At 42.6% G+C, this 25,229-nt stretch overlaps 1 protein-coding gene across 2 annotated transcripts in view; it reads right to left on the bottom strand.

The window, feature by feature from the left end:
- Positions 1-509: 509 nt before the first annotated feature.
- Positions 510-25,229, bottom strand: part of MREG (melanoregulin) — a 113,606-nt gene continuing 88,886 nt past the window's right edge. For both annotated transcript variants that reach the window (XM_082397686.1, XM_082397687.1), the window contains 3 exons: positions 4,457-4,547; positions 3,089-3,252; positions 510-2,526 (listed from right to left, as the gene is read on the bottom strand). In XM_082397686.1, coding sequence (XP_082253812.1) covers positions 2,392-2,526; positions 3,089-3,252; positions 4,457-4,547 — 390 coding nt within the window. In that variant the 3' untranslated portion in view covers positions 510-2,391. The remainder of the gene's footprint in view (positions 2,527-3,088; positions 3,253-4,456; positions 4,548-25,229) is intronic.

Genomic DNA, 25,229 nt, shown 5'->3' with positions numbered 1-25,229 from the left:
ACTGAGTCTTCAGTGATGCTGGTGACTCCTCATCAAAGCATTCTTTATCACTTTGGTCAGTGTGTCCACTGTGCCTTCCTGGGGCCTCCTTTAAGAAAACATAAATACTTTATTATTTGTTGCAATTATATTCATGGAATAGGAAATCAGGTGTTTTATCTGCTAACTATAGGGTTTTCCCCCCGGTGCACATTAAAATAAGTAACTATTAATATAAAATTTTCCATCCATCTACCACCTGAAACTGCCCTGCACACACATGAACCTTTGGATCCTGGTTGTGCTGAGTACCTTGTGACTTCTGAAGTGGTCATTTCAGTCACCCTCAAGCCCCTCTCATGTACTCCTCAATGGACTTGAGCACAGATCTGCCCCTTGACTGGCTTTAGAACAATGGGAGGTCCTTAAGCCCATCTGTCTCTCAGTCTCTTTACCCTTTAATTTAAAGGAATTATGGAAAGAATATCTGTTCCTTCTTAATTCTCAGAAATATGACACACATTCAGCTGAAAAGTAAACACAGAAACCTTTTAATTCTTTGCAAGGAAAATTTCCTGGATAATTCCATGAGTTTTTATAATCATAGAGACAATTTTATCCTTACTTATTCATTACCAAAAATAAAGACTATGGTTACAATGTATTCTCCATAGATGCAAACAATCTCATCTATTTTGACACCAAAAAAAGGCAGAAAGACAAAATACAAATTCCAAGGACAAAGATGAAGACAATATGATTTTCAAAGTTTTTTTTTTTTTTGGTTTAATTTATTGTTTGTTTTTGTTTGTCTCACTCTTTGTATGTTTATCTTGCAAGAGCCTATAGAGGTGAGGGAAAATATCTGCAGGCTAAGTTTGAACAACATGAGAGAGGTATTAAGTACTAAATACAACAAAATAAAAATGTATTTTTTATTTTAAAAAATAAAATTTTTAGTTTACTTTTTAAACTAGGAAGAATATTCCTGAAACATGTGAGTTAAATTGGTCTGCAAAGCATTCATAAACGGAGAACATGTATCTCCTCTAACAAATACTTTAAACATTGTGTTCACTACCAAAAGAGCTAATCAGGGTAGGGAAATTTTCAAGTCACAATCCCCTGCACAGACTAAATACAAGTTACTTTTTAACTTGAAGTCAGAAAAGTAAAATCTGTAAAAGTAAAAATATTGCCATTGTTCTCAGCAGTCTACTGATAAATCCGACAAGCTCTGAAAGTCTTTTCAATAAAATGAACCCTGATTTCATGGCAAGCTCCTTGCTTAGGTGGCAATTAACTTTTGAAACTGGACTGCTCAGTCTGTGGGTAGAAGCAAACTGTATTGACAGAATTGCTCCACTTCGAAAATCATCTTCAGGATGGAAGAACGTCCAGCAATGACCTTCTTCAATACAACACTGCCTGCAGAGTTGCTACTGCTGCTGCTGGTGGCTCGCGGGGCTCAGCCCCAGGCTGGCAGGGTGAGCACTGACCCCAGTGCACTGTGACCACGGGCTCTCCGCGCCCACTCTGGGTCCTGGAGCTGAGGCCACGCTGCATGAGAGGTCCCTGGGCAGGTGCAACTCTCAGTCAATAAGCCGGAAACAGGTTAAAGAGAAGACAAGACAGTAAAGGTCAAATAGATGCTATCCCAGATAAAATATCAAGGGCTTGTGGACTTGAGCTGGACACTATGTAAAAATGAGGTAACCAGATATCAGTAACGTTGAGAATTCAAGATGCTTGTAGCACAGCTGAAGACGCAGCTTTTCACATGTAGCTGCAGGAAGTTCTGCTTGGGAGCATTCTATTTAGGATTCACTTCTGAGCAGCGCTCCTAGATAGTTCTCTTATTTGGTACATCTAAACTTCTGAATAATCTCAAAACGATGCCTCAAACACCTCCAAGGTTCTGTAGGTGCTTCCAAATCAAAGAAAGGTCTTGTCACGCCTGGTATTATTTTGGTGTTAGCCTATATTATATAACAATTATTTAAAAATTGGTAATCCATATTTGGGCTCAATGATAGCTCTATTAATCTTATTTTATTAACTAGAACATCCTATTCTCCCAATAGGATTAGTGGCTAGAGCTTATTGTACAACCAAAACCAAAATGGGGGCAATGGGTTCTTGGAATCTAATCAATCACCCATGATGAAATATCCCACTGGCCAACTCTCTGATGCAAGATCACCAGGGCGTTTCAACACAGCCTCAACTTTCATATAGTCAAGTCCTCATGATGGCCAGATATCCAAACGCTTAGATTTTTGCAGGACTCAGAATCCTTTTTCTCTTAGCTAGCCCTCTTCTTGCTCATTCTCTTTTACACGCATCTGTCCAACTTTGGTAGGCTGTTGAGTTCCAGTGGAAGAAATCCCATTCTGCCTCGTAGCCTCTCCCTTAGGGACTTGGAAAGGGAAGGTAGTGCAGTTCTTTCTGGCCATCTGCCTGGCAAGGGACCCCAGGCTTCTTGGGGTAAGTTTGACTGGCAATTTTAAAGAATTCTTCCGCAGCATCGAGTGTAATGAGACGGTCCTGCCAAAAAATTAAGAATACAAATGTTGTCAAGATGGGAACCAAGCCATGTTGGTGGGAAAACCAATCTAAAAACCACAATATCCACCCTAGAAATAATGATGAGTGAGTAAAACATTTATTAAATTTTTCCCAACAAATTGAGAGACACTCCTTAGCCCTTACTTACATTATCCAAGAAACATTCCACTGTTCTTAGAGTCCTTTCAAATCATTTTTCAATCTTAGGTTATATACACAATATTTCTCACATCTCTTTGACCTAAAAATGGTTCAAAAAGCTGACAGCACAGCAAAATTGGCTGAAAAATACAGATAGATTCTTGATCCACAATGCAAGTCTCAGCTGGTCTAAGTGCAATCCAGAAACCTGAATTTTTAAAGCCTTCCAAGTGATTATGATGTGCTGGTCACTGGGTACCAATGCATAAGATGCCAGCATCATCTGCCATATCTCACACCATGGTGGAGCTGGTGGTGTGAGAATGCTGAGAATATGGACTAATAGAGAAGCAAAACTTTAAAGCAAAATCAGAGCAGGTGGACCAAGACATCCACTTACCACAACAAAGAGATATCTCTCCGAAAGCTCCCAACTGGTTGGGAAAATATTGGTCTCTTCAGCCAGTCTCAACAATATCTCCCGAGCTTTCCTTGTGTTTTTAGAATCACTGATGGTGCTGAGTTTTGTCACTGACAACAAAGAGTCTGCTTCCTTTTGAAAACCTAAGGTAAAGAGATTGAACCCTCACGTAAAGTAGTCACAAGGAAATGATGGTCCTGCAGGAGATTAAGGGACCCAACAGTGGATTAGGAACAAATATGAGGAAACTGAAGCCCAAGGCACCACTCCCTGTGCTGCTTCCCAGCACAGTGAGGTGGGTGGGGTCTTTAATTAAAATTCTGTTGCGATTTCTTCTTACCAGATTTTCTCTGTTAACTTTTTCCTCAGAGTTAAGCCTCAGATACTCATCCACTGACTGCCTGCTGCCCCTTTTTTTGGTTTGGAAACCCTCCTCCCACTCCCTACGCTTCACCTCCTCCCCTGTCTCCTGAATTCCTACTTCCCCTGAAACCTGCACAATGGTCACCTTCAGGCCCCTACTTCTCCAAGCCCAGATTCCCTTCCCCGGGGCAATATGGCTGACTGGTTAAATTACTTACCCAAAGGTCTAAAAGACCCACAGATTTACCCTTCCTGGGATAACTTACATCATAAAGAGGAGACTATTAACTCAGAACAATACTGGGTGAGTAAAGAGGACAGAGGTCCACCCCACCCCATCATATCCCGACTAAAGCAACAGCGGCTAGCAACTTGGTACCCCACTTTTGAAAGGTTATGATGCCAAGGTGTCATGTTCTCTTTCAAAGCAGAAGGACTGAGGACTTCAAAATTGATAAATTCATTATTTTAAAACATGAAAACAAGCTTACTTTATAATGTGAGGACCATGTTTATTGTATCACAACCCTGGCAGATTTAAGAAAAATCAATACCCAATATCTACTCTAATACCACAGGTATTTTGCTGTCTCTCTTACAAATAATATTTCTCCCAATCTGCCTTACCTTATAAAGCTATGATTAACTGGCCAATCACTCCCATCTAATGCAATCAATGTACAATGCACAAAAAGTCAATGGTGGTGCCCATATGATTCCACTGCCCTGTGCTACTTGATACTGAGGACAGATGGAGTAACACATGGCAAAATATGTCCTCAAGACAGGGTCTGGTGATAACAGAAACATCAGATGTTTATGCCTGAGGATACAGGGAGGACGGGATTGGGAAAATAATTAGTACACAGTAGCCTTAATCAGTCAGTTACTGACATTCCTTTCATAAAAACCATGCTGGAGAAAGTGAAGAGGAACGATCACAACTGGTTATTTTTACCATTTCATAATCACTTTCAGACTCACCTAAATCTTCTAAAATGCGTTTCCATCTATTTCTCACTTCCCTTCGAATCTGTCGCAGGGTGTAGATATCATAGTTGAGTTTTTGCCACTCCTGTAGGAAAATAAAAATTCAGTTTTATTTTTACATTTTGGCCTAAATCCCTAATTCCCAAAGTTAAGCTGTTTAAGCCTGTGGTTCTCCTCTTCACTAATCTTCAAAACAAATCCCAAAAGAAGAGAAGAAGATGGGAAGATGAAGTCAACAGGAATACATCAGCTCCATGTCTGGAGAATCTGCTGTATACCAGATGATATGACACATTACATAAATTATCCTAATTAAACTCTTCACATTACCTATTCTTTCAACTGCAGTGATAACACCTGTAAAGTAGGGGTAACAAAAGTGAACATTCCATTTAAGATAGTTATAAAGATAAAAGGTATAAAAAAAACCTTTATATATAAAATACCGGCACACAGTGAGCACCTAATAAAATCTATGTATTACTGAAGCCATTTTATAGATAATGAAACTGAAGCCTGGAAAGGTTAACTGGCTAATCCAGTATCATCCAGCTAACAGGTATCAGAATTGGTGTTTGAATTCAGATCTCACGCCAAAGTTCATGAGAAAAATGACACACAGGGACTTCTCTGGCGGTCCAGTGGTTTAAAAATGGTCCACATCAAAAAAAAAAATCTTTAAAAAAAAAAAAAAAGAAAAATGACACACAAAGAATTTGTGTCTTTCTTTGTTATCAGAATAAAGCAGACCTGAAGTAGATCCCAAGTTTCTTGATTTCCAGCCAATGTTTCTTTCATCGTATCTCAGCATTGCTCTCATTCATTTATGTTCCCATGATAGGATGAATCTTTCAAGCATTCATCAGAACTATTAAAAGATTATCATTCTGAAAACTTCAATCTTATGAGTAGTAGGCCATCATGTTGGTCCCCAGACAGAACTTGAATCTTTCAGGAGCATTAGAATCTTTACTGAGCTAGGCATTTGTTTTAAATGCCATGGAAATTTGTTTTCAAGGAGACTTCTCTATATAGAAGGGACATTTTATAGAGTATACCTTTTCCTCTTGGCAAGAACATTAACCACACAACTATCCTAAAGCACAGCTTAAAAGAACATCATTCTAAATGCTCAATTTAAGACTCAAGTTATATGATATTTTGACTCCACTAACCGGAAATGTTTCAATGATGCCATTATTTCCCTACCAAGTTCCTTTCAAGGCTTGCCTTGCTCATCCCTAATCAACTTTCATGACTGGTTTAGAGAAGTCAATTTAGCTGCCATTCCCAAACATTTATAGATACCACTTTGAGAAAGAAAAGATAGCAAAATAAAGCGCGTTTTGTTATGATTGCATTTTAGATCTTGTATCTGAAGATACAAAGGCATCAAAAGGTCATGGATTTCACAAAACTATAATTCAAAAAGATACATGCACCCTTATGTTCATAGCAGCACTATACACAATAGCCAAGACATGGAAACAACCTAAACGTCCATCAACAGATGACTGGATAAAGAGGATGTGGTACATATATACAATGGAATACTCCTTGGCCATAAAAAGAATGAAATAATGTCATTTGCAGCAACATGGATGGACCTAGAGATTATCACACTAAGTGAAGTAAGTCAGAAAGAGAAAGACAAATACCATATGATATCACTTATATGTGGAATCTAAAATATGACACAAATGAACTTATCTATGAAACAGAAACAGACTCACAGACAGAGAACAGACTTGTGGTTGCCAAGGGGGACGAGAGAAGGGGGAGGGAAGGATTGGGAGTTTGGGATTAGCAGATGCAAACTATTATATAGAGAATGGATAAACAACAAGGTCTTACTATATAGCACAGGCAACTATATTCAATATCCTGTGATAAACCAAAATGGTAAAGAATATGAAAAAGAATGTATATATATGTATAAATGAATCACTTTGCTGTACAGCAGAAATTAACACAACATTGTAAATCAACTATACCTCAATAAAATAAAATTTTTATAAAAAGGTCATGGATTTCAGCAATTTCCTAGAAATCAGGAAGTGGTGAATCTGAGTACTCTTTCCTGGTCCTCTGTTTTTGACCAAAGGTGTGTATACACATGTGTTTGCATAAGTGTGCAGTGACTGGGGTCAGGGATGAAGTCTGTGACACTGGAGGGCAAGGCTGACTGGGTCATCTCAGAAATATGCAATCCTGACCTCATCTTCAGCACCATGTTAAAGCACTCCTATCTAATGCCCCACAGACTGTGTAAGTATTCAATACAGTATTGCCATTTTCGTTGGATGGGTCATTCAGTATATATAGCATTTTGGAAAAGAGCATGGGTGTTAGAGCCAGACTTCCCAGGTTTGAACCCCAGCTCCATTATTTATTAACAGCCTAACTTCGGGCAAGTTCATAACCTCACTGTGTGTCAGTGGCCTCATCTGTAATATGGAGATAGTAATGCTACCTACCTCTCAGGCTTATTGTGAGGATCAAATGCTTTAATGCAAGCCCTGAAAATGGAGTTTGGTGCACATTCTCCTCCAAAGCAGTGTAGGCACAGTTAAGAAACAATCTTCCAAGACTCAGGATGATTTCTATTATGAGGATTGAGGACATTATACATGACATTAGGCAGTACCTCATTTGTGAGGACCTCCAGAAGAAAAATTTCTCTGCTCTTGACATTAGGTTAGGATTTCACTTTCCCTAAAAAATGTTTCACTGTTCTGAACATTGTGAATTTTATAACTGATCAGTTCCCACGCTTACCTGAAAATGCAGAGTCCTTTCATGGAAAACATATAGGATTTTGAAAGCATTTTTGAATTATCAAAAGTTTTTGCTACATTTTATATCTTTATGTTTTTTCTCTTTTCTCATCTTCTTCTAGTTTGTGCTCTCATTGTATTTTCATGTACGTTACCTTAAGTCCTTTACGATTAAAAAAAGACTATAGGGGCTTCCCTGGTGGCGCAGTGGTTGAGAATCTGCCTGCCAATGCAGGGGACACGGGTTCGAGCCCTGGTCTGGGAAGAACCCACATGCCGCGGAGCAACTAGGCCCGTGAGCCACAACTACTGAGCCTGCGCGTCTGGAGCCTGTGCTCCGCAACGGGAGGGGCCGCGATAGTGAGAGGCCCGCGCACCGCGATGAAGTGAGAGGCCTGTGCACCGCGATGAAGAGTGACCCCCGCTTACCGCAGCTAGAGAAAGCCCTCACACAGAAACAAAGACCCAACACAGCCAAAAATAAAAATAAATAAATAAAAAAGTATCTGGTCAATTTGGTAATTATTATTAAAAAAAAAAAAAAGACTATAAATAAACAAAAGATTACCCAGAGCAGCACTGTGCTTATTCTCAATGAAACAGACCCTCTTTGCTGGACTAAATGAAAAGTGATCAGGCTTCGACTCACACTTGATTAGAGACCCACACAGTCAATCCACAGATGAGATGCTTTCCATATTCAGCAACCTTAAATGATGTAACAAACCACTAGGTGGCTTCATTAACTTGCGGTTAAAGGTCTCTGCTAATTTTTCTTTTAGCTCCTTAGGCTGATGCCTCAGAACTTCTGTCCTGAAGGAAGTGTAGCCAAATCTCTATTTTTTGGAGACCCATTCATCACTGGGTAATCCGGGCTTCAGACTTTTTTTTAATCTTTCGTTTCTTGCTGTCCATCTATCAGTTCTTTTGCTATTCCTAAATACTAACACGGAACGTTATACAAAACCATTCCGTTTCAGTGTCTGTTCCTCTGATAAACGGTTAGATGGTGAAGCAACGATGTAACATTTTAAAATCTGCTAAGGATGGAGCCACACACGATGCACGTGATAAGTGCCTGTTAGGATTAACAGAATGAAACGCTGCGTTTCATAAATCCATATTATTACTGTCTTCTTTTGACAGAAGAGTCATGGATAATCATATATGAAAGTATTTGAAAGTTCTGTGCAAAATTTAAAGCTCTAAAACCAGAAGAAGCTTGGGCAGAGTTTTAACTAAGTACTGGCTTTTGAAAAAATAAGTAAGAGGGGAATTTGAATTCCTCTTTAACATACGATCCCAAAGAACAGAATCTAAATGTAGCAAATGAGAAACGGTGATGAACAAAATCTTACCCACAACTAAAGAAACTCATTTTATTCCCTGGTATTAGAGAAAAACAAGTCTTATGATGTCCTTCTACATTTTAAAAATTGTAACAGTTTTCTTTAGACAAACAATTTGAAAATAACAAGTTAAATATTCTTCACAAGTGACTTGATGCTCAAATCTATTAGACATCAAAAGTTAAACTCTTATTTTAAAAAAATCTTTGTTTACTCATAATTTCTGAAGTAAAACATTGTGGTCTTTGTGATGCTGTGGCCTGAAACTTTAACAATGAGTACATTAGCAGAGGTGTAATAAAAGAAATCATGCAGATTTAATTTCATAAGGTACCTGGGAACCAAGTCAAACTGAAAAAATCTGATTGAAAACAAGTAACTGAAGATGCTTAGCTGAATTTTTGAGGTTTTTCTCCTCCCTCGTTGTGGGCCAAATCAGATCAGGGTTGCTAGATAAGAAGGATGAGGCCAAACATGAAAGGAGAACAAAGCTCAATCTCCTGCCACCATCAGGAGCTAGGTGTCCCGCAGCTTTCAATCCCATGAGCTCGCCTTGACCTTGAGTTCTGATTTAAGCTCCTGGAATCATTTTCTCATGCATAAAATTAAAACATTTTACTCATACCTATACTGTATTAGTGTGAGGTTGTGGGAACATAGCACCATTAAAAAGTACTCTTACTTCTTATTAAAAAGGTGATTTATACATTTAAAGAAATGTACTCTAACAAAAGGTGACATATTTTAAAATAATCTTATACTCTTAGGAACAACTTCAAAAGAGATTAATTTATTTATTATTTTTTTTAAAAAGATCTTTTTTTTTAAATTTTTTTTTTAAATTTTTTATTTATTTATGACTGTGTTGGGTCTTCGTTTCTGTGTGAGGGTTTTCTCCAGTTGTGGCAAGTGGGGGCCACTCTTCATCGCGGTGCGCGGGCCTCTCACTATCGCGGCCTCTCTTGTTGCGGAGCACAGGCTCCAGACGCGCAGGCTCAGTAATTGTGGCTCACGGGCCCAGTTGCTCCGCGGCATGTGGGATCTTCCCAGACCAGGGCTCGAACCCGTGTCCCCTGCATTAGCAGGCAGATTCTCAACCACTGCGCCACCAGGGAAGCCCAATTTATTTTTAATTATAAAAATAATATAATCACATAGAAACTTCCTCCTCCCCGCCCTCTTTCTTCTTCCTCCTCCTTCTCCTTTCTTTTCTTCGTCTTCTCTGGTAGCTACTTCCATAACTCCTCCAAATATTAGGTTTACACTTCCAATCTCATATGCATTAACTTTAAAATTTCTTTGTGCTCTCTGCTATGGACAAAGAGAGCAATTCAGCTCTTCCCTCTCTCTCTCTCTCCCTCTCTCTCTCATTGCAAGGGAGACAGGACAAGTGGGGACACAGATTCTCATTAGTATTTGGACAAATCACGCTCTATCCCCTGGGGCTGGCACACTGTGGCCCCAAACAAAATCTGGGTTCTAGTAGCAAAAAAGAAAGATGCGATACAGACACTGGGGCAACTGATCTGTCTGCCACAAGCAGACATTTGACGTTTGCTTCTCCAAGATATATTTTCCCCTTCTCTCATCAGTCTGTCAAGTTTACCCCGATTTTCCTTTAGAGAACAGTTATATTCTCAGCTCTACGACTGGACACTGATTGGCTTAAGCTAATAAACTCAACCCTGGCCACACATTAGAACCAACAGGTAATATTTTAAAATACCAATGCATGGGATCCACCTCCCAGAGCAATGAAATCAGAATCCTTTGAAGGGGTGCCAGGCTTGAAATCCAATAACTTAAGCCAATCAGCATATCCCATTGGCTCAGGTATGGGCACAGTACCCAATTCAAGCCAAGGAGATGCAACAAAATCCATGGGGCTTCTGGGATGATCAGGAGTGGTGTTCTCTCTTCCCCTGGAGGATGGGGTGTGAGGGTACAAAACCTAGAAATGGTCCCATCACTTTTACTACACTGAGAAGAGCCAGCTTAAAGAAAAATCAATATTCAGAAGAGGACAAAGATGAAAGTATCACATGGAGGTAGAGCCTAAGGCCATCCTGGGCCTCAGGATCAAACTTCATCTGAAGTCAGTCCTGTTTCTGGAACTCTGTTACCTAAGCTAATTCCATTCTGGTTTAGACAACTGGAGTTCTCTTTCTGGTCCTTACATCTGAAAGATTCACGTTATAAAGCCCACTCATTGAGTACAAACACAAAAAGGTAATTGTAAATACAGCACAAAATATTAATCTCATATTTTCCTACCTCTAACCCCTAGGGAAAAATGTTCAGCATATCGAGCTGTTTAGCTGGGAATGTATATAGTTTACAGAGAATGCAGTATTAATGGCTCTACCTAGGGTTCAACCTTTCTGTCCCAGGAGTGACTTAGGCAATGACACAGATATAACAGCAGTCCTTTTCTGCATCCAGGGATTGCTTTATGGTGCCTCCCCTGAATTCTGTCCACCAGAGCAGAGCTTCTGAACTCTCACAAGACTGCTGCTATAACAGGGGAAAGGAGATGGCTTATACCTCATTGGCTAATTTCTTCCAAAATTCCGGAGGAGAAGGGTCGAACTATCATTTGCTTAACCCCTCAATTTCCTTAATTGCATAGACATGTTGAACCCTTTCGGCTGGATATAATGACCCATTCAAAGTTAACTTTTGATTCATAGTAACTTTCAGCCAAAATCTATTCACCACCTGGAACCCAAGCATTAAGATGATCTTGTCTTTTGTCTTTCTTGGATAGTGAAAAGCTATCTTCAGAGGAAGATGCTCATATCCAGGCTTAAATCTGCTTCATCTCCTTCATTTCATACCCTCAAATCAGATCATCACAAACTGAAGTTTAAGAAATGGTCCTTATTATATTTGATCTGCATAAAAACCCAGCCAAGAAGGTCTTTCCCAAATTTTACATGAAGTGATGTAACTTTCCCTACGTTCAACTGCCAGCAGCAGCCAAGCCAGAATCCAAATCTAAGTGCATCTGATTCCAAAACCCATACACCCTTAATAAAAGGAAATAAAAAAGAATAACTACTTATTGTTGCTTCCCTGACCCAGCTTCTTTTTCCTTATGCATTTATTGTTTGTTTATTTAAGTTAGGTAATACAGTCACATGATTCACAATTCAGAATGCACTAAAGACTGTCCCTCAGCCACCAGTGTCCTCTCCACAAGTAATAAATGTTACCAATTTCTCCTGTACCCTTCCATTTTTTCTCATAAATGGTAGCAAACTATACCCTGTACTTTTCACTTAATAATATATTTTAGCAATCATTCTGTACCAGAATATAAGGTTCCAGATACTTCTTTAACTTGATTTTTTGACTGTCTGGTATAGACAGAAACAAAATTATAATAAACATATACACTTGTTTTATAGAAAATGGTCTCCTAAAAAAATTACAATATTTTCCTAAATGTGCCTTAAAAGTAGAAAATGTCTTAAGACGTTTTACTTCCTAGTCATTATTTTTAACATCACCATCAAAAAGTACCAAGTAGGGACTTCCCTGGCAGCCCGGTGGTTAAGACTCTGTACTTCCACTGCAGGGGGCACGGGTTTGATCCCTGGCTGGGGAACTAAGATCCTGCATGCCGTGTGGCACAGCCAAAAAAAAAAAAAAGTACCAAGTACCCACATGTATCATACACTGTATACATCCCTTTGGGAATTTCCACTTCAACTCAACACTGACATTAAAAGAAGACTCCATACAATTGTGGCTATAATAACACTGTATTGCAAAAATTAAACATCTAAATCAGGAAACTGAAAAATGAAGAGTAGCCAAATACTTTTACTTGAAAGTGATAGCTTTTTGGTAAAACGAATTCTTTGAACATTGTAACTGTTATCTCTTCCCTTTCAACTTTCACTAATTCATATCATCTTATGCTACTTTCTATTTAAAATGAAGAGAGAGTCTCTAAAAGATAGAAAAATCATATTCACTTCTTCTCCCATTTTGATTTCTGCTTTCCATTCTGCCTACAGCTTTCTTTCATTTTGTAGGTAGTGGGAAATTTCAGATAAGTAAGAGAAAGACATGTACTACATGGGAGGGTGGGAGGTATATCTGGATTTTAACAGGCCCCTAACAGGTTCTCTCATGTTTGCTTTTCAAAGAGAAATGTGAAATGGATGATGCTCGGGTAGTTTTGCAGTTACTGAAGAGTACTCAAAACTGTTGGTGTCAGCCTGGAGGAAGGTTTTTAATAATGCAGGAAAGGGCTCGGTTTCCGTTTCAGGGCCTAGTCATTTTTATCAGTGACTTCGTGAGGTCAAAGGTCACAAAAGTAGCAGAGATAACTAACACACGGAATGTGAGAATCAAGGTTTGAAACATATAACAAATAAGGCCTATGACATAAAAACTGTAGGTAGAAATTTATTAGCAGCAGTTCATGTGAAAGACACATCCTTGCATCTGGTCCTTTGGCTATGTTGACATTTTTCAACCTAAGAATCGGATGTATTTTTATTTGCTCCTAATAACAAGAACTAATAACTTTATTTATTCCTTAGTCTGCTAAGCCTTGTGTTAGTAGAGCCACAGAAAGAAGATCAATGTTAGAAGGAACGTTCTATCCAGAATGAAGGTTTTGTAAGATGATGATCTCTCCATCACTGGGACTCTAAGCTATAATTTCTATACTTTGGTAGAAATGTATAATTCATATTTCATAACTTCTAGAAATTTATAATTTATATTTTATAACTATATAGTTTATAACTTCTAGAAATATAATTTCTATAGGCTCTTTCAACATAATATATTCTTTCTGTGTCACCTGGAAAAATCCAAAAAGGATCTGAAGGCATTTACAAAACAAGAGAGAGAGAGACAGAGAGCACAACAGACAGACAGTAGAAAGACAGACAGACAGATAGTATTTACAGAGGACTTACTACTTCCCAGATACTGCTCTAAGCTCTTTATATGTATTTACTTAGTTAATTCTCATAATATGACATGTTACTCTATGAGATGAATATGATTATAACATCTGAAGAACGAGGAAACTGAGGCTCAGGGAGGTGAAGTACGTGCTCAAGTGTGCACTCCAGTAAGTGAGGAGCTGGGATTTCAGACCCAGGCAGTCTGGTTGTAGGGCCAACACACTTAGCCACTGTCCACACTGCCTCTTCAAACTGGAAGCGAGGGGGTGTGTGAGCAAGGTAGGAAGCGAGGGAAGGACGAAAGAGCAGATGCTTAGAACAGAGACAGACCTGAAGGAGGAACTAAGAAAACACCATCGAAATCTTTGAAGAAAAACAAACTTTTCTAGAAGCAAAGTATTCCCAGGCTCTAGCCAAGACTGCAGCCAGATCTAAGAATGTCCTTCTCGACGGTTGACTCCCCGGGACGTTGTGCTCCGGTCCTTTCTTTGGGGACTTCGGTTCTGCTTCCCCTCGTCGGAACGGGTGGAAGGACCTCACCCACCTCCCACTTTCCCCCCCACCCCCCACATGCCCTCCGTCCACCTGGCTCCAAGTCGTCCCTGAGGAGTGAGACAAAGGCAAAACCACTCCCTTCGAGATGCAGACAGGATGGGCAGCTCACTGCCAAGGTCTGAGATTATGAAGACAGAGCTGTAAAGGTGAATGTCTGGAACCGGCTTGTGCTTGTCTGCAACAGAGAGAGCTGTGAAACTGCTCATACTTTTCTGAAACTAAGCTTCAGGCTTCAGGACTGAGGAAAACCCTGGGTTTCTTAGACTCACCTACCTACTGGGTGCTTCCCTTGCTCCTCCCCTTGATGCCCCATTGCTCATTTCAGAAGGAGACCAGCCACACTATCTCCCTTCCCTGGAAAAGTCCCCGGAGAGCTGGCGGCCCTCTCCTCCCAGGCTTACAAGATGACAGGGTCACAGGACGCCTAATTCAGAAACCCAGCCAAGGGCCCAACGGCCAATGGGCTCAGGCGACCAGCCACAGTTTCCCTGGCTCACGTGACGGGCTTCTACCTTCCAGAGTTAATCAGCTGGCACCTTTGAACAAACACCCGAAAGCTTGAACCTCAGATGCCAAACCCAAGAAAAAGAATTCTGCAAGAAACTAGCTCCCTCTTCCTGAGAGGACAGCTGGTTTCACTGACGCACTAGCCAGGACGCCCTTCCCTTTACCCCGAGGCTTCCTCAAATGCCACGTCGTTCTCCTCCCTCCCTTCTTTGCCACGTGGCTTCAAAGGGAGCTCTCATAGCTGTTCTCACTTCCTCCTCATCTCCTTACTCACCAGTCCCTGGCAATCGGCCTTTCAGATCTGCAGCCCATGGCAAGTGCCAGAGTACTGTCCCCACCTTCTCAGCTCACTAGTGACTGAACAGGGATGCCCTTTCCTAAAGCACTGAATGCTGATGGCCTCCCCTTCATCCCGTGCCTCCCCAGGTTTCTGCGGGAAAGGTGAAAAGGAATGAGCGTCTACTAAGTACCCCTCAGGACACTTAGTGGGGTGGACGTTAGTCCCCCCATACTTCGGAGGAAAGGTCTGGTGGCTTGCCTGGAGTCAGCCAGCAGGAGGTCTGAGACAGAAAATGGTCAGAAAATGGTCATCTCCCTCACCCTTCTTCTTCCCTTTGCAGGATCCTCTTCTTCCTCTGCCTCTTCTTTTCATGCAGTCCTTTCCCAAGGCTCTGTCTTGGATCTTCTCATCTCCACCTGCCTGGGTAATTTCCCCTAACTCCCTAGCTCCTGTTGTCACTACTTCCCTGCCGGTGACTCCCAAGTCTCCTTCTGTTGCCCTGACCCCAGGCCTCAGCTCCAGGTCTCCAATGACCCCCTTCTGCTGGACACCTCCACGTGGATGGGAGGCTGACCAGGCCACTCAACAGAGCCCAATCTGACTCCCCACTGGCCTCCACCAAGCCAGCGCCCACCCTCTGACATTCCCGACATGGTCATCTGCCGCTCACTCCCCTTCCATCCCACCTTCCACATCCAAATCAGTCACCGCATCCTGTTGCTTCGGCCTCTATCACAAGAGTCCCCTCTTTTCTCTCCCCACTGCCGCAGCCTTCGTTGGACTGAACAGCTCCAATAAAGGTCCCTCTGCTTCCAGAAGCTAACTCCTCCAGTCTCCTCCCAACCAGCTATCTTCCCAAAGGTCAGATTGGGTCATTTCCCTCCCAGAGAACTCCAGTGGTTCCCCACCACTTACTGAAAAGTTTCAATCCTGGACAGGCCCCTCTATCTTGACCCTGTGTGCCTCTGACCACGTTCACTCCCGCCCGCGTTTCACTGCCGTCTAACTCTTACTCACTCTTCCAGGCTCAGCTCAAATGCCACCACCTTGAGAAGCCTTCGCCTTTCTTACCAGTTGAAAGTAACTGTCGTTTCTTTTGAAATTCCTCGGCCCCTGTATGGGAACTGCTGTAGAGTTATTTACTGTCGAGACAGTTATATAGGCATTTGTAATGTCTCTTTTACTACTATATTGTGGGCTCCATGGATACAAGAACCTGGATTCCTCCATGTTGTATACAGTCCTCTGTACACAGCCGGCGTCCCAATGGGTTGGCTGAACGCAAATGAATATGACAATTCACAGAAAGGCCACCTTGTGCTGGCGACTGAGTGCCTGTTTTGAATCTAGAAAGCAGCACTAAATTTTATCAGGAAAAGCCACGTGGGTTCTAATCCATGTGTATTCTGAACAAGGCAAGTTTATATAATCAAGATATTTTGATCCCCATATTTTTGGGAAACAGAATAAATTCAAGAAAGATGAAATAAAACAAAACAATCCATTCACCTCTCCTGCTCTGTGCTCATCAAGCATCTGATATTTGAAGAGTACTCTTCACATGTCTCTTTAAATAATCATAGACATGGAGGCTGCACTGTGGGGCAGGCACCATCCCAGCCGCTCTACATGGGTCCTTCCTTTCCTTAGAAAATCCGACGACATGGGTTTATGGATCCCTTTCTAGAGACGTGTTAAGTGAGACCCCAGGAGGCTAAACAACTCAGCTGCGACCTCACAGCTATTAAGTGGGGAACCTAAAATTTAAACTCAAGTCTGTCTGACTCCATAGCCTGTGCTCCTCCCAGTACCCTAAGCTGCACCCATTAGGCCCAAATTTAGCCCATTCCATTGTCCTTCCCTGTCACCAATGTGGAAACTGGGACACAAAGAAAGAAATGGAACATAACGTGCAGGGACTTTCATTCCAAAAGCAGCTCTGGCACAGCCACTTGGGTCCAGACGACGGACAGGCCCGCCCTGCTCTCCAGCTGCCCCTGGCCACACACCACTCACTGCCCAGCAACCAGATCCCAGCGCGAGGGGCCGGCGGGGAAGGGAGGAGAGAGGAGATCGCGCAGAGGAAGCTCAGGGCTGGTCTGGACAGTGTCAAGGCCACCCACCCCGGAGAGGCATCCTCTGTCAGGACTAGCAAAGCCCATTCTCTCCGTCCTCCACGCATGGTGCATGAGCAGGGAAGACGGGACTGTATCTCACTGTTCCTACACAGCCGCTCCGCTCATTCGCCTTCTGTTCCCACCTCGGCCCAAACGGCACAGATCAGATGACAGAAAGAGAAACTCAGCATACTAGAGGATAAATCACAGACCAGATGAACCCTGCAGGAGGGGGTGGTAGGGAGTGGAGGCCAAGGAGAAGCCAGTGCCCGGGGGTCTGGCACTTGGTCCTCGGGGGCTCCAGAATTTGGAGGACCCTCCAACTGCTCTCAACAAGGCTTGGCCTTATTGAGACAGGAGGGAAGGGGACAGGGCACGACCTTTAAAAGAATGACGTAGCTGTTGAGGAGACAACACAAACTGGTTAGAACCTACTAGGCCCAAGACGGTGGAAGATTCCACTTCCAGTAGACCTTGAGCCTCATCATACGCTCATTGTAATACGTTGGCATATGCTAAATGACACACCCACCGGCGCCATGACAGTTCTGAGGTGGACCATAAAAGGCCAAAGAGTGGGTGGTGGCCCAATTCCTGGAAATCTCCACCCCTCCTCCAAAATAGTTGGAATAATCCACCCACTCATTAGCCTATGAAATTACCCAGCCCATAAAAACTAACCACCCCCCCCCCCACACCCCGGGGCCTCTAGCCTTCTGAGATGGCCCACACTCTGTCCATGGAGCGCGTATCTCCCTAAATAAACCCGCTTTCCCACTTAGTTCTCGGGGCAGAGCTCTCTTGCCTGCCCACGTGTAGCCTTCACGAGTGTCCTCTATTAATAAATCTACTTCTTGCCTATCACTTTGCCTCTTGCTGAATTCCTTCTGTGCTGAGACATAAAGAGCCTGAGCTCCATTAAGTCCTGTGACCAGGTGTGCGGTTTCAGCTGGGAGATTGTGGGTTCGAGTCCCCTCCTAAAGCAGAGATTGTGGGTTCAAGTCCCATACAAAGGAGTGCGGTTAGAAGATTGTGGCTTTGAGTCCCAACTGAGATGTAATTGGGTTCAAGTCCCAACCTGAGGTGTGTAGTTTCATTATTGCTTTTGCCTGGACATCTCACTACTCTGGAACACTCGCACTACAAAAGGCCTGTCTGTTGATAACTAGGGCCGATGGAAAGGAGCATTTTCAGCTGGGAAGGTCAAACTCTGATGTGGTTCTCTCTCCTAGCCTCCTCAGACCCACCAATCCAGTGAGATAAGAACAAGCCTCTGGGCTTCCCTGGTGGTGCAGTGGTTAAGAATCCGCCTGCCAATGCAGGGGACATGGGTTCGAGCCCTGGTCGGGGAAGATCCCACATGCCGCGGAGCAACTAAGCCCGTGCGCCACAACTACTGAGCCTGTGCTCTAGAGCCTGCTAGCCACAACTACTGAGCCCACGTGCCACAACTACTGAAGCCCGTGTGCCTAGAGCCCGTGCTCCACAACAAGAGAAACCACCACAGTGAGAAGCCCGTGCACCGCAACGAAGAGCAGCCCCCGCTCGCCGCAACTAGAGAAAGCCCGCGCACAGCAACAAAGACCCAGCACAGCCAAAACAAACAAACAAACAAACAAATAAATACATAAAATCTTTAAAAAAAAAAAAAAAAGAACAAGCCTCTGCCTTACATGTTTGCATCTGGGTCTCCTCCTTACTGACCTTCCAGAGCTATTTACTTGCCTTCTCTCTGAATCCCAGGGAAAGCTGGGCCTTAGTGGGGTGAGCTTGCTTCGCTGACCACTAGGCCCTGAGAACCCCACCCCAGATGCTCTAATACTTAAAAGGTAATAAAGCGAAACTTGACTATGGTCTAGCAGTTTGGGCAGTTTGACTCAATATACCATGCAGAGCCTCAAACGCCAAATATCATCCTGCAGTTCCTGCTTGAGGCACCTTGGAAAGGCACATCCTCCCCTGGTTGCTAATGCAGTCGCACTGCCCTTTGTGAACTCCTGTGTTATGACCTAGAACCAGAGCTAGAAGTCTGACCTAGAACAAGTCAAATGTAAATACCAAGTAATGCTTTTCCAACTCTCCCTGCTTATTTTTATTCCACAGCTCCGCTGGAGTTCTGGAAACAGACTGTTTTGCAGCCAGAGGCCCCTGACCTAATTCTTATCTGGTTTTAACCAGATTAAGCCAAGGGATAGCTCGCAGCTCCGGCTGGGGAACTGTGCCAGCAAAGCCATGGAACGGGGCTGTTAAGCAAAGAGATTTCAAGTCAGTTTTGCCAAATTTGGGGGGTTCCAGCCCACGTACAGCTTTAGCGATGGGAGAAGGGCCAAACTCAGGATGTGATTTGGCTAACGCTGCCCGTGGGAAGAACTGGGCCTTGATGTTTTCCTGTGATGTCGTTATTCCTAATCAACTCGCTGGAACCCATACCCAGCTCTGCTGCTCAGGCCACTGCAGGCAAGAGAGACAATTAGTTGCTGTAACTAAAGGCAAAGGATAATAAGATTAAATTCCTGTTCATGGAGACGAAAGGGGGACTTGAATTTCTGGCAAGATAGAAACAGCCAATTATTTTAAGTGTGTACCGTCAAGGAAGGCTGCTTCTTCAAAGTACAGAGGCAAGTGTGGACGTAACAATGGACTGTCTGAATGCAGAGTCTAGAGGACATCTCAGAGGTCTGTCTACCTCTCAGCATCCAGCCCTGGGCTGTGCAATACGGCAGCCGCTGGCCACACGTGGCGAGTCAGCAGCTCAAGTGTGGCTCGTCCAAACCGAAAAGTGCTGTACAAATGTCAATACACACTGTGGCAAAGTTTGCAAAGGGCTGCCTCTTTACCCAGACCTACGAGGAAACACTCTTGCGTTGTCCTTAAGGACTACAGGTTCTTTCCAGGTGACAGTGGGGCGGGGAGGAGTCACTGCTCCTATTACAGGTAGTGTGTCTTTCACTGTCTAAAATGCTTTCGTACCCATAATCTCATTGAACTGATAGCTACACCAAGACAAATGTATTACTTTTAAAAGACCTCCAAGACAACAGAAAAATATATAATTTGACCAAATAAAAACCTGAAACTTTTAGTCATGAAGAAAAAATAATAATAAAAAGGCAAGCAAAATACTGGAAAAAGTGTTTGATACAAATATAGCAAGGGGTGAATACAGAAAGAAAAATCATATTAAAGAACGGAACCCATCAAGAGATAATTCACAAAAGGATCAGTTAAGAAATAATACCCACCCTTCAAGAATTCTCAGTGAAACAATGAATATTTTCTTGCTGTCCAGCCAAATTATCTATTAAAAATAAAAGAAAATGAGAACGTCCAGTGCTGGGAAGGGTGTGGTGAAAGGGGCTCTTTTGTATTAAGATTGAGAGTTACAAAATTGGTGTTACTTTTCTTCCTCAAAGACAGTGAAAACTATTTGGCGGTATGTATCAGAATATATAAAAATGGGTAAAATCTTTAATCCATGAATTCCAGTTCTAAGAATCTCTCCTAAGGAAATAATCTCAAATGCAAAAAAGTGAATGCAAATAACATGCTTTAAAGCATGGATTATAAACACAAAAAGGTGATGAAAAAAGACTTAAATGATATATTAGTGATCAGTATTAAAGCAGACTATATTTATTATAGCACATATATTTTTGAAACAATAGTGTGTATATTCACAATGATATATATATACATAATATATACATACACATAATATATATAATATATAATAGTGTATATACATATGTATAGCATACATATGTATATATATTTCGTCTCAAAAAAAGCAGAAGAAAAATTCAATAAAACAGTATAATAGTGGTATTTTTCTCCTATACTTTCCAAATTTTCCACAATGGTCATGTACTTCTTTTATAATCAGAACAGAAACTTTAAAATCCCCAAGAAGGATTATTTTTTTTTTTTTTTTTTAAATTAAAATTTTATTTATTTATTTATTTATGGCTGTGTTGGGTCTTCGTTTCTGCGTGAGGGCTTTCTCTAGCTGTGGCGAGCAGGGGCCACTCTTCATCGCGGTGCGTGGGCCCCTCACTGTCGCGGCCTCTCTTGTTGCGGAGCACAGGCTCCAGACGCGCAGGCTCAGTAATTGTGGCTCACGGGCCCAGCTGCTCTGCGGCATATGGGATCTTCCCAGACCAGGGCTCGAACCCATGTCCCCCGCATTGGCAGGCAGACTCTCAACCACTGCGCCACCAGGGAAGCCCCAAGAAGGATTATTTTTAAGGGCTTCCTTTGTTAACCTGATCGAGTATCTAATTACCTCAAAAATAGAAAAGTCTAGTTATGGCTATTACTGTAATTTGAATTTATTTTTAAAAGTATTTACTGTGTCTGGACGGCAATGCACAGACCTTAGCTCATCTGATTTCAATGAATTCTGTTAAACTGAAAAGCCTGTCAATAAATCTGCAAGTTCCTGTGTATGTCGCAATATTTAGCTGAAAACACTGTTGCTTCTGTGAGGCATTTACTCTGTATTCAGGATCTCTGCCAGCTTCAAAGAGGAGGAGGACCACGGGGACAGAGCAAGGACAAGATGATAATCAGGAAGGGGGTGTGGTGCCCTCGATATTCAGCAGAGCCAAGAGGAGGCACAGGAGAGAGGAAGGAAGGAAAGAAAGTAGGAAGTTATCGTTTACTTTTCAAACTAACAACCCCCCAAATCTGAAAGTTTCCTATTTTTTTAACCAAAATACTTCTCATTATAGTGATAACCCTTTTTGTAATTACCCTTCCTCCATACTTTATCACCAGGGACCCAAATTATAATTGTTCTCCCTTTATTCGAAAGCTGTCAAGTTGTTTATTTCTGCCTGACCCCGACCAGTCCTTTTCACCTTCACCCCCCCAAGTAGGAAGGACTTAAACAGCTGGCCTGTGGTCCATTTACTGACTCTGTGCGGGTGTGTGTGTGTGTGTGTATTGGGGGGTACGGGTAGATAAGCCCCCACCCAAAAAAAAAGGAAAGAAGGCAGGTGACCCTATCTAATTTCTTTATCAAGTGAACCTCCAGGTAACTAGACTAACGATATTTGCTAGGAAGAAGCCTTGACTACAGAATGCCCTTAGCAGGATGTCTCTGGCCAAAGGATGACATGGACTCAAGACACCCAACATCTTTGGGGTCTGGCCCCCTGCAGAATGCCACATATTCGACAAAATAATGAGAAGTATACAACAGAGCTCTTTCATAATTTGAATGCTTTGCACTGTGTGAGGTAACCCAGTGAACCTCACTGAGACCCATCTAGTATTCTGAGTCAGAGGTGCATGCCCTGTGGGGACAGGGGCCCTAGGGAGACATTCTCAAGGTCCCAGACCTCTCTCTGCTTCTCCTAAGCCTCTTGATCGTCTGTGTCTTTGAAAGTATTAGTAAAGCTTGATACTGGGTACAATCTGTGATCCATGTGCATCTGATTTGACAGTCTGTGTTCTGCTCACTCCACCTCTCCCCCATCACTTGATTCCTACTTTCTAATTTTTCGATATTTTCACTGTCTACTCCAGACCTTCTCTAAACTATCTATATCCTTTTTAAGACATGTACCTGGAAACTAAACCACTTCCCTAATCACTCCAAGCACATCTCCAGCATATTATACCCCTGCGAACACAACCCAGAGTCACACTGACCCTTTCAAAAGAGGCACAAGGGACTTCCCTGGTGGCGCAGTGGTTAAGAATCCGCCTGCCAATGCAGGGGACACGGGTTCGAGCCCTGGTCTGGGGAGATCCCACATGCCACGGAGCAACTAAGCCTGTGCGCCACAACTACTGAGCCTGCACTCTAGAGCCCGCGAGCCACAACTACTGAGCCCACGTGCTGCAACGACTGAAGCCCGCGCGCCTAGAGCCCATGCTCCGCAACAAAGGGTAGCCCCCGCTCGCCACAACTAGAGAAAGCCTGTGTGCAGCAACAAAGACCCAACGCAGCCAAAAAAAAAAAAGGCACAAAATGCTTACTCTCTCTGTCACCTGTCAATGACAATAGGGTTCCTGTAATAGTTGGAAGTTATTATTTAGATTCAAGCCTTGTAAAACATTTTCCTTACAATTTCAGCATGTCATTTGCTGTCCACGTTTTACTCCCCTACAATCTTCAGTGGAGCCCCCAGATTCCGCCTCCCCCATTCAAGTGTTTGGAGGTTACGCTGACAAAGCCTCAAGCATGATGTAATGCCGCAGCCTCAAGGCAAAATAATTGCTTAAGTGGAAGCAGTCCTGTAATTGCCTGGAAACTCACTGGTTAACACATGGGTTATAATTACTCCAGTCTTTACTGGCTATTATAGACACATGGATGACCCTTTGCCAAGCCAATTAGGAAGCTGCCTCATGAATCCTAAATTCAGCAGCCATTTCCAGTTTTCAAGACCTTTACCTTGTCAGTCATCTGTCTTTTTCCTTATCAACATGGCAGGCTTTAATTAATTCAAACAAAGCCCCTAAAACAATTCCTCTGCATTTAAAATCCCCGAATGTGAAGGGAAAACAGTGCTGTGGCACCAGTCCATGGTACAGTTAACAAGCTTAGAAACTGCAGTTATTTTTTTAAATTTTGACTAATCTCACATGATAGACTGTATAGGCATTTTTCAAAAGAAAAAATCATCAGTAATTGAAAGATGTTTTGCACCCATAAGTGAAAAGGCTAGAAGAGTCTCTCAGTTTCCAAAGAGGATGTCTTCTTCCAGAGTATCATAAAGCAGTGGCTATGGGATGCCCCCCTTAAGGGGGTTGGTTGTGTATCCTTGTTGTATGAAAAATTAAATTCACACAAGCATTTGAGCCAAGTCTACTGAGTGCCAAACCAAAGGCAAAGCATGGCCTCAAGCCAGATACTAAATATTTTAGGGTTTACAAGACATAAGGTCTCTGTCACAACTACTCAACTTTGTCACTGTAGTACCAAAGCATCCAGAAAATACACATAAACAAGTGGGCATGTCTGTGTTCCAATAAAACTGGATTTGGCCCCTGGGCCACAGCTTGTCTAGACTGTGGAGGGAAACGTGGCATGGAGGAATCAAAGCCACCTGGTTTTACTCTCAGAAACGACCCCATCCCCATTCCCATAGTGAGTGCATCTCACTCAACGGGCGTGAATGAGGTCTGGATCCTTAAAATGCAGACACCCAGGACTACAGCACAATGTTTCTTGGGTTAAAAGCCACATTACTGCTCCATAGTTCACAAGCCTTTAAGTACAGAGACTTTTGAGACCATGTCCTCCACATCTCCCTCTGTCAGATGAGAAAACAGGCCCAGAGAAGTTGCATGGCCTGCCGAAGGTCACACAGCACATTAGCGGGAGAGTTAGGAGACAGTAGTAGAGCTGGGCCTGAACCCCAGGAATCCTTTCTGCTGTGCCCCATTCCTCCTTGGACTCTGTGAAATAAGCATCTGCTTTCGTGTTGAATACCCACTGCCAGAGCTCCAGGTAGCAGAGTAAAGAAGATGAGCTTTCAAACTTGTTTCTGTGGGACAGTCATTTTTCTGAATGATACCTCACACAGAACCCCACCATAAAAGATATGTGAAAAGGAACGGCGCCCCTCTCTCTCCGCCAGATCCCACTCAAAGCTTCTGAGGCAACTCGAAGGGATAAGGATCAAGGAAACCAAGTAGTTCAAATGTGATGTGATTTATCATCTACTATCTTCTCAGCACCTCTGGTTTATAGCGTTCTCCCTTACAGCCCTGCCCAAATGCCCAGGGCCCACCACTGCAGTGCCCCCCTCTCCCAACCTCCCCCTCCATATCCTGTAACTGAAACTTATTAAACCTGGAACTCATTCCTTAAAAAAACGAATTTGTGCTGACCTATTTATGACTGGGAAATTAATTTTTTGCTAAGACATAACTGATCTGTCTCTGATAAGAATTAATGTATTATTGCTATCAGATATCAAATTTGAGTTTTAAAGGGGCCTTTAGTAGGTCAACACAGTGTTTTTGAAATTATGTTGGGTGGCTTTTCCAAAGATGCCTGGGGGACTTCCTGAGATGGGGAATCTAGGTTCTTGCCTTTACTTAGACCAAGGCAGCTTTAATTTGATCAGTTTTCTGGTAGATTTCATTCGGGGTGGGGTCAGGGTTCCAAAAATAACAGAAAAAAGTTTAAAAACCACACACATACACCAAAGCACTGACCCAGGTCAAGCTCTCAGTCATGATGCCAACATGAAAGCTATTTTAAGGGTGTCAAGAATTGTGAAGCATACGAGAT

Source organism: Balaenoptera borealis (genome assembly GCF_965194805.1).
Source record: "Balaenoptera borealis genome assembly, chromosome: 6".
Taxonomy (NCBI): Eukaryota; Metazoa; Chordata; class Mammalia; order Artiodactyla; family Balaenopteridae; genus Balaenoptera; species Balaenoptera borealis.
This window is presented reverse-complemented; position numbering and strand designations above follow the sequence as displayed.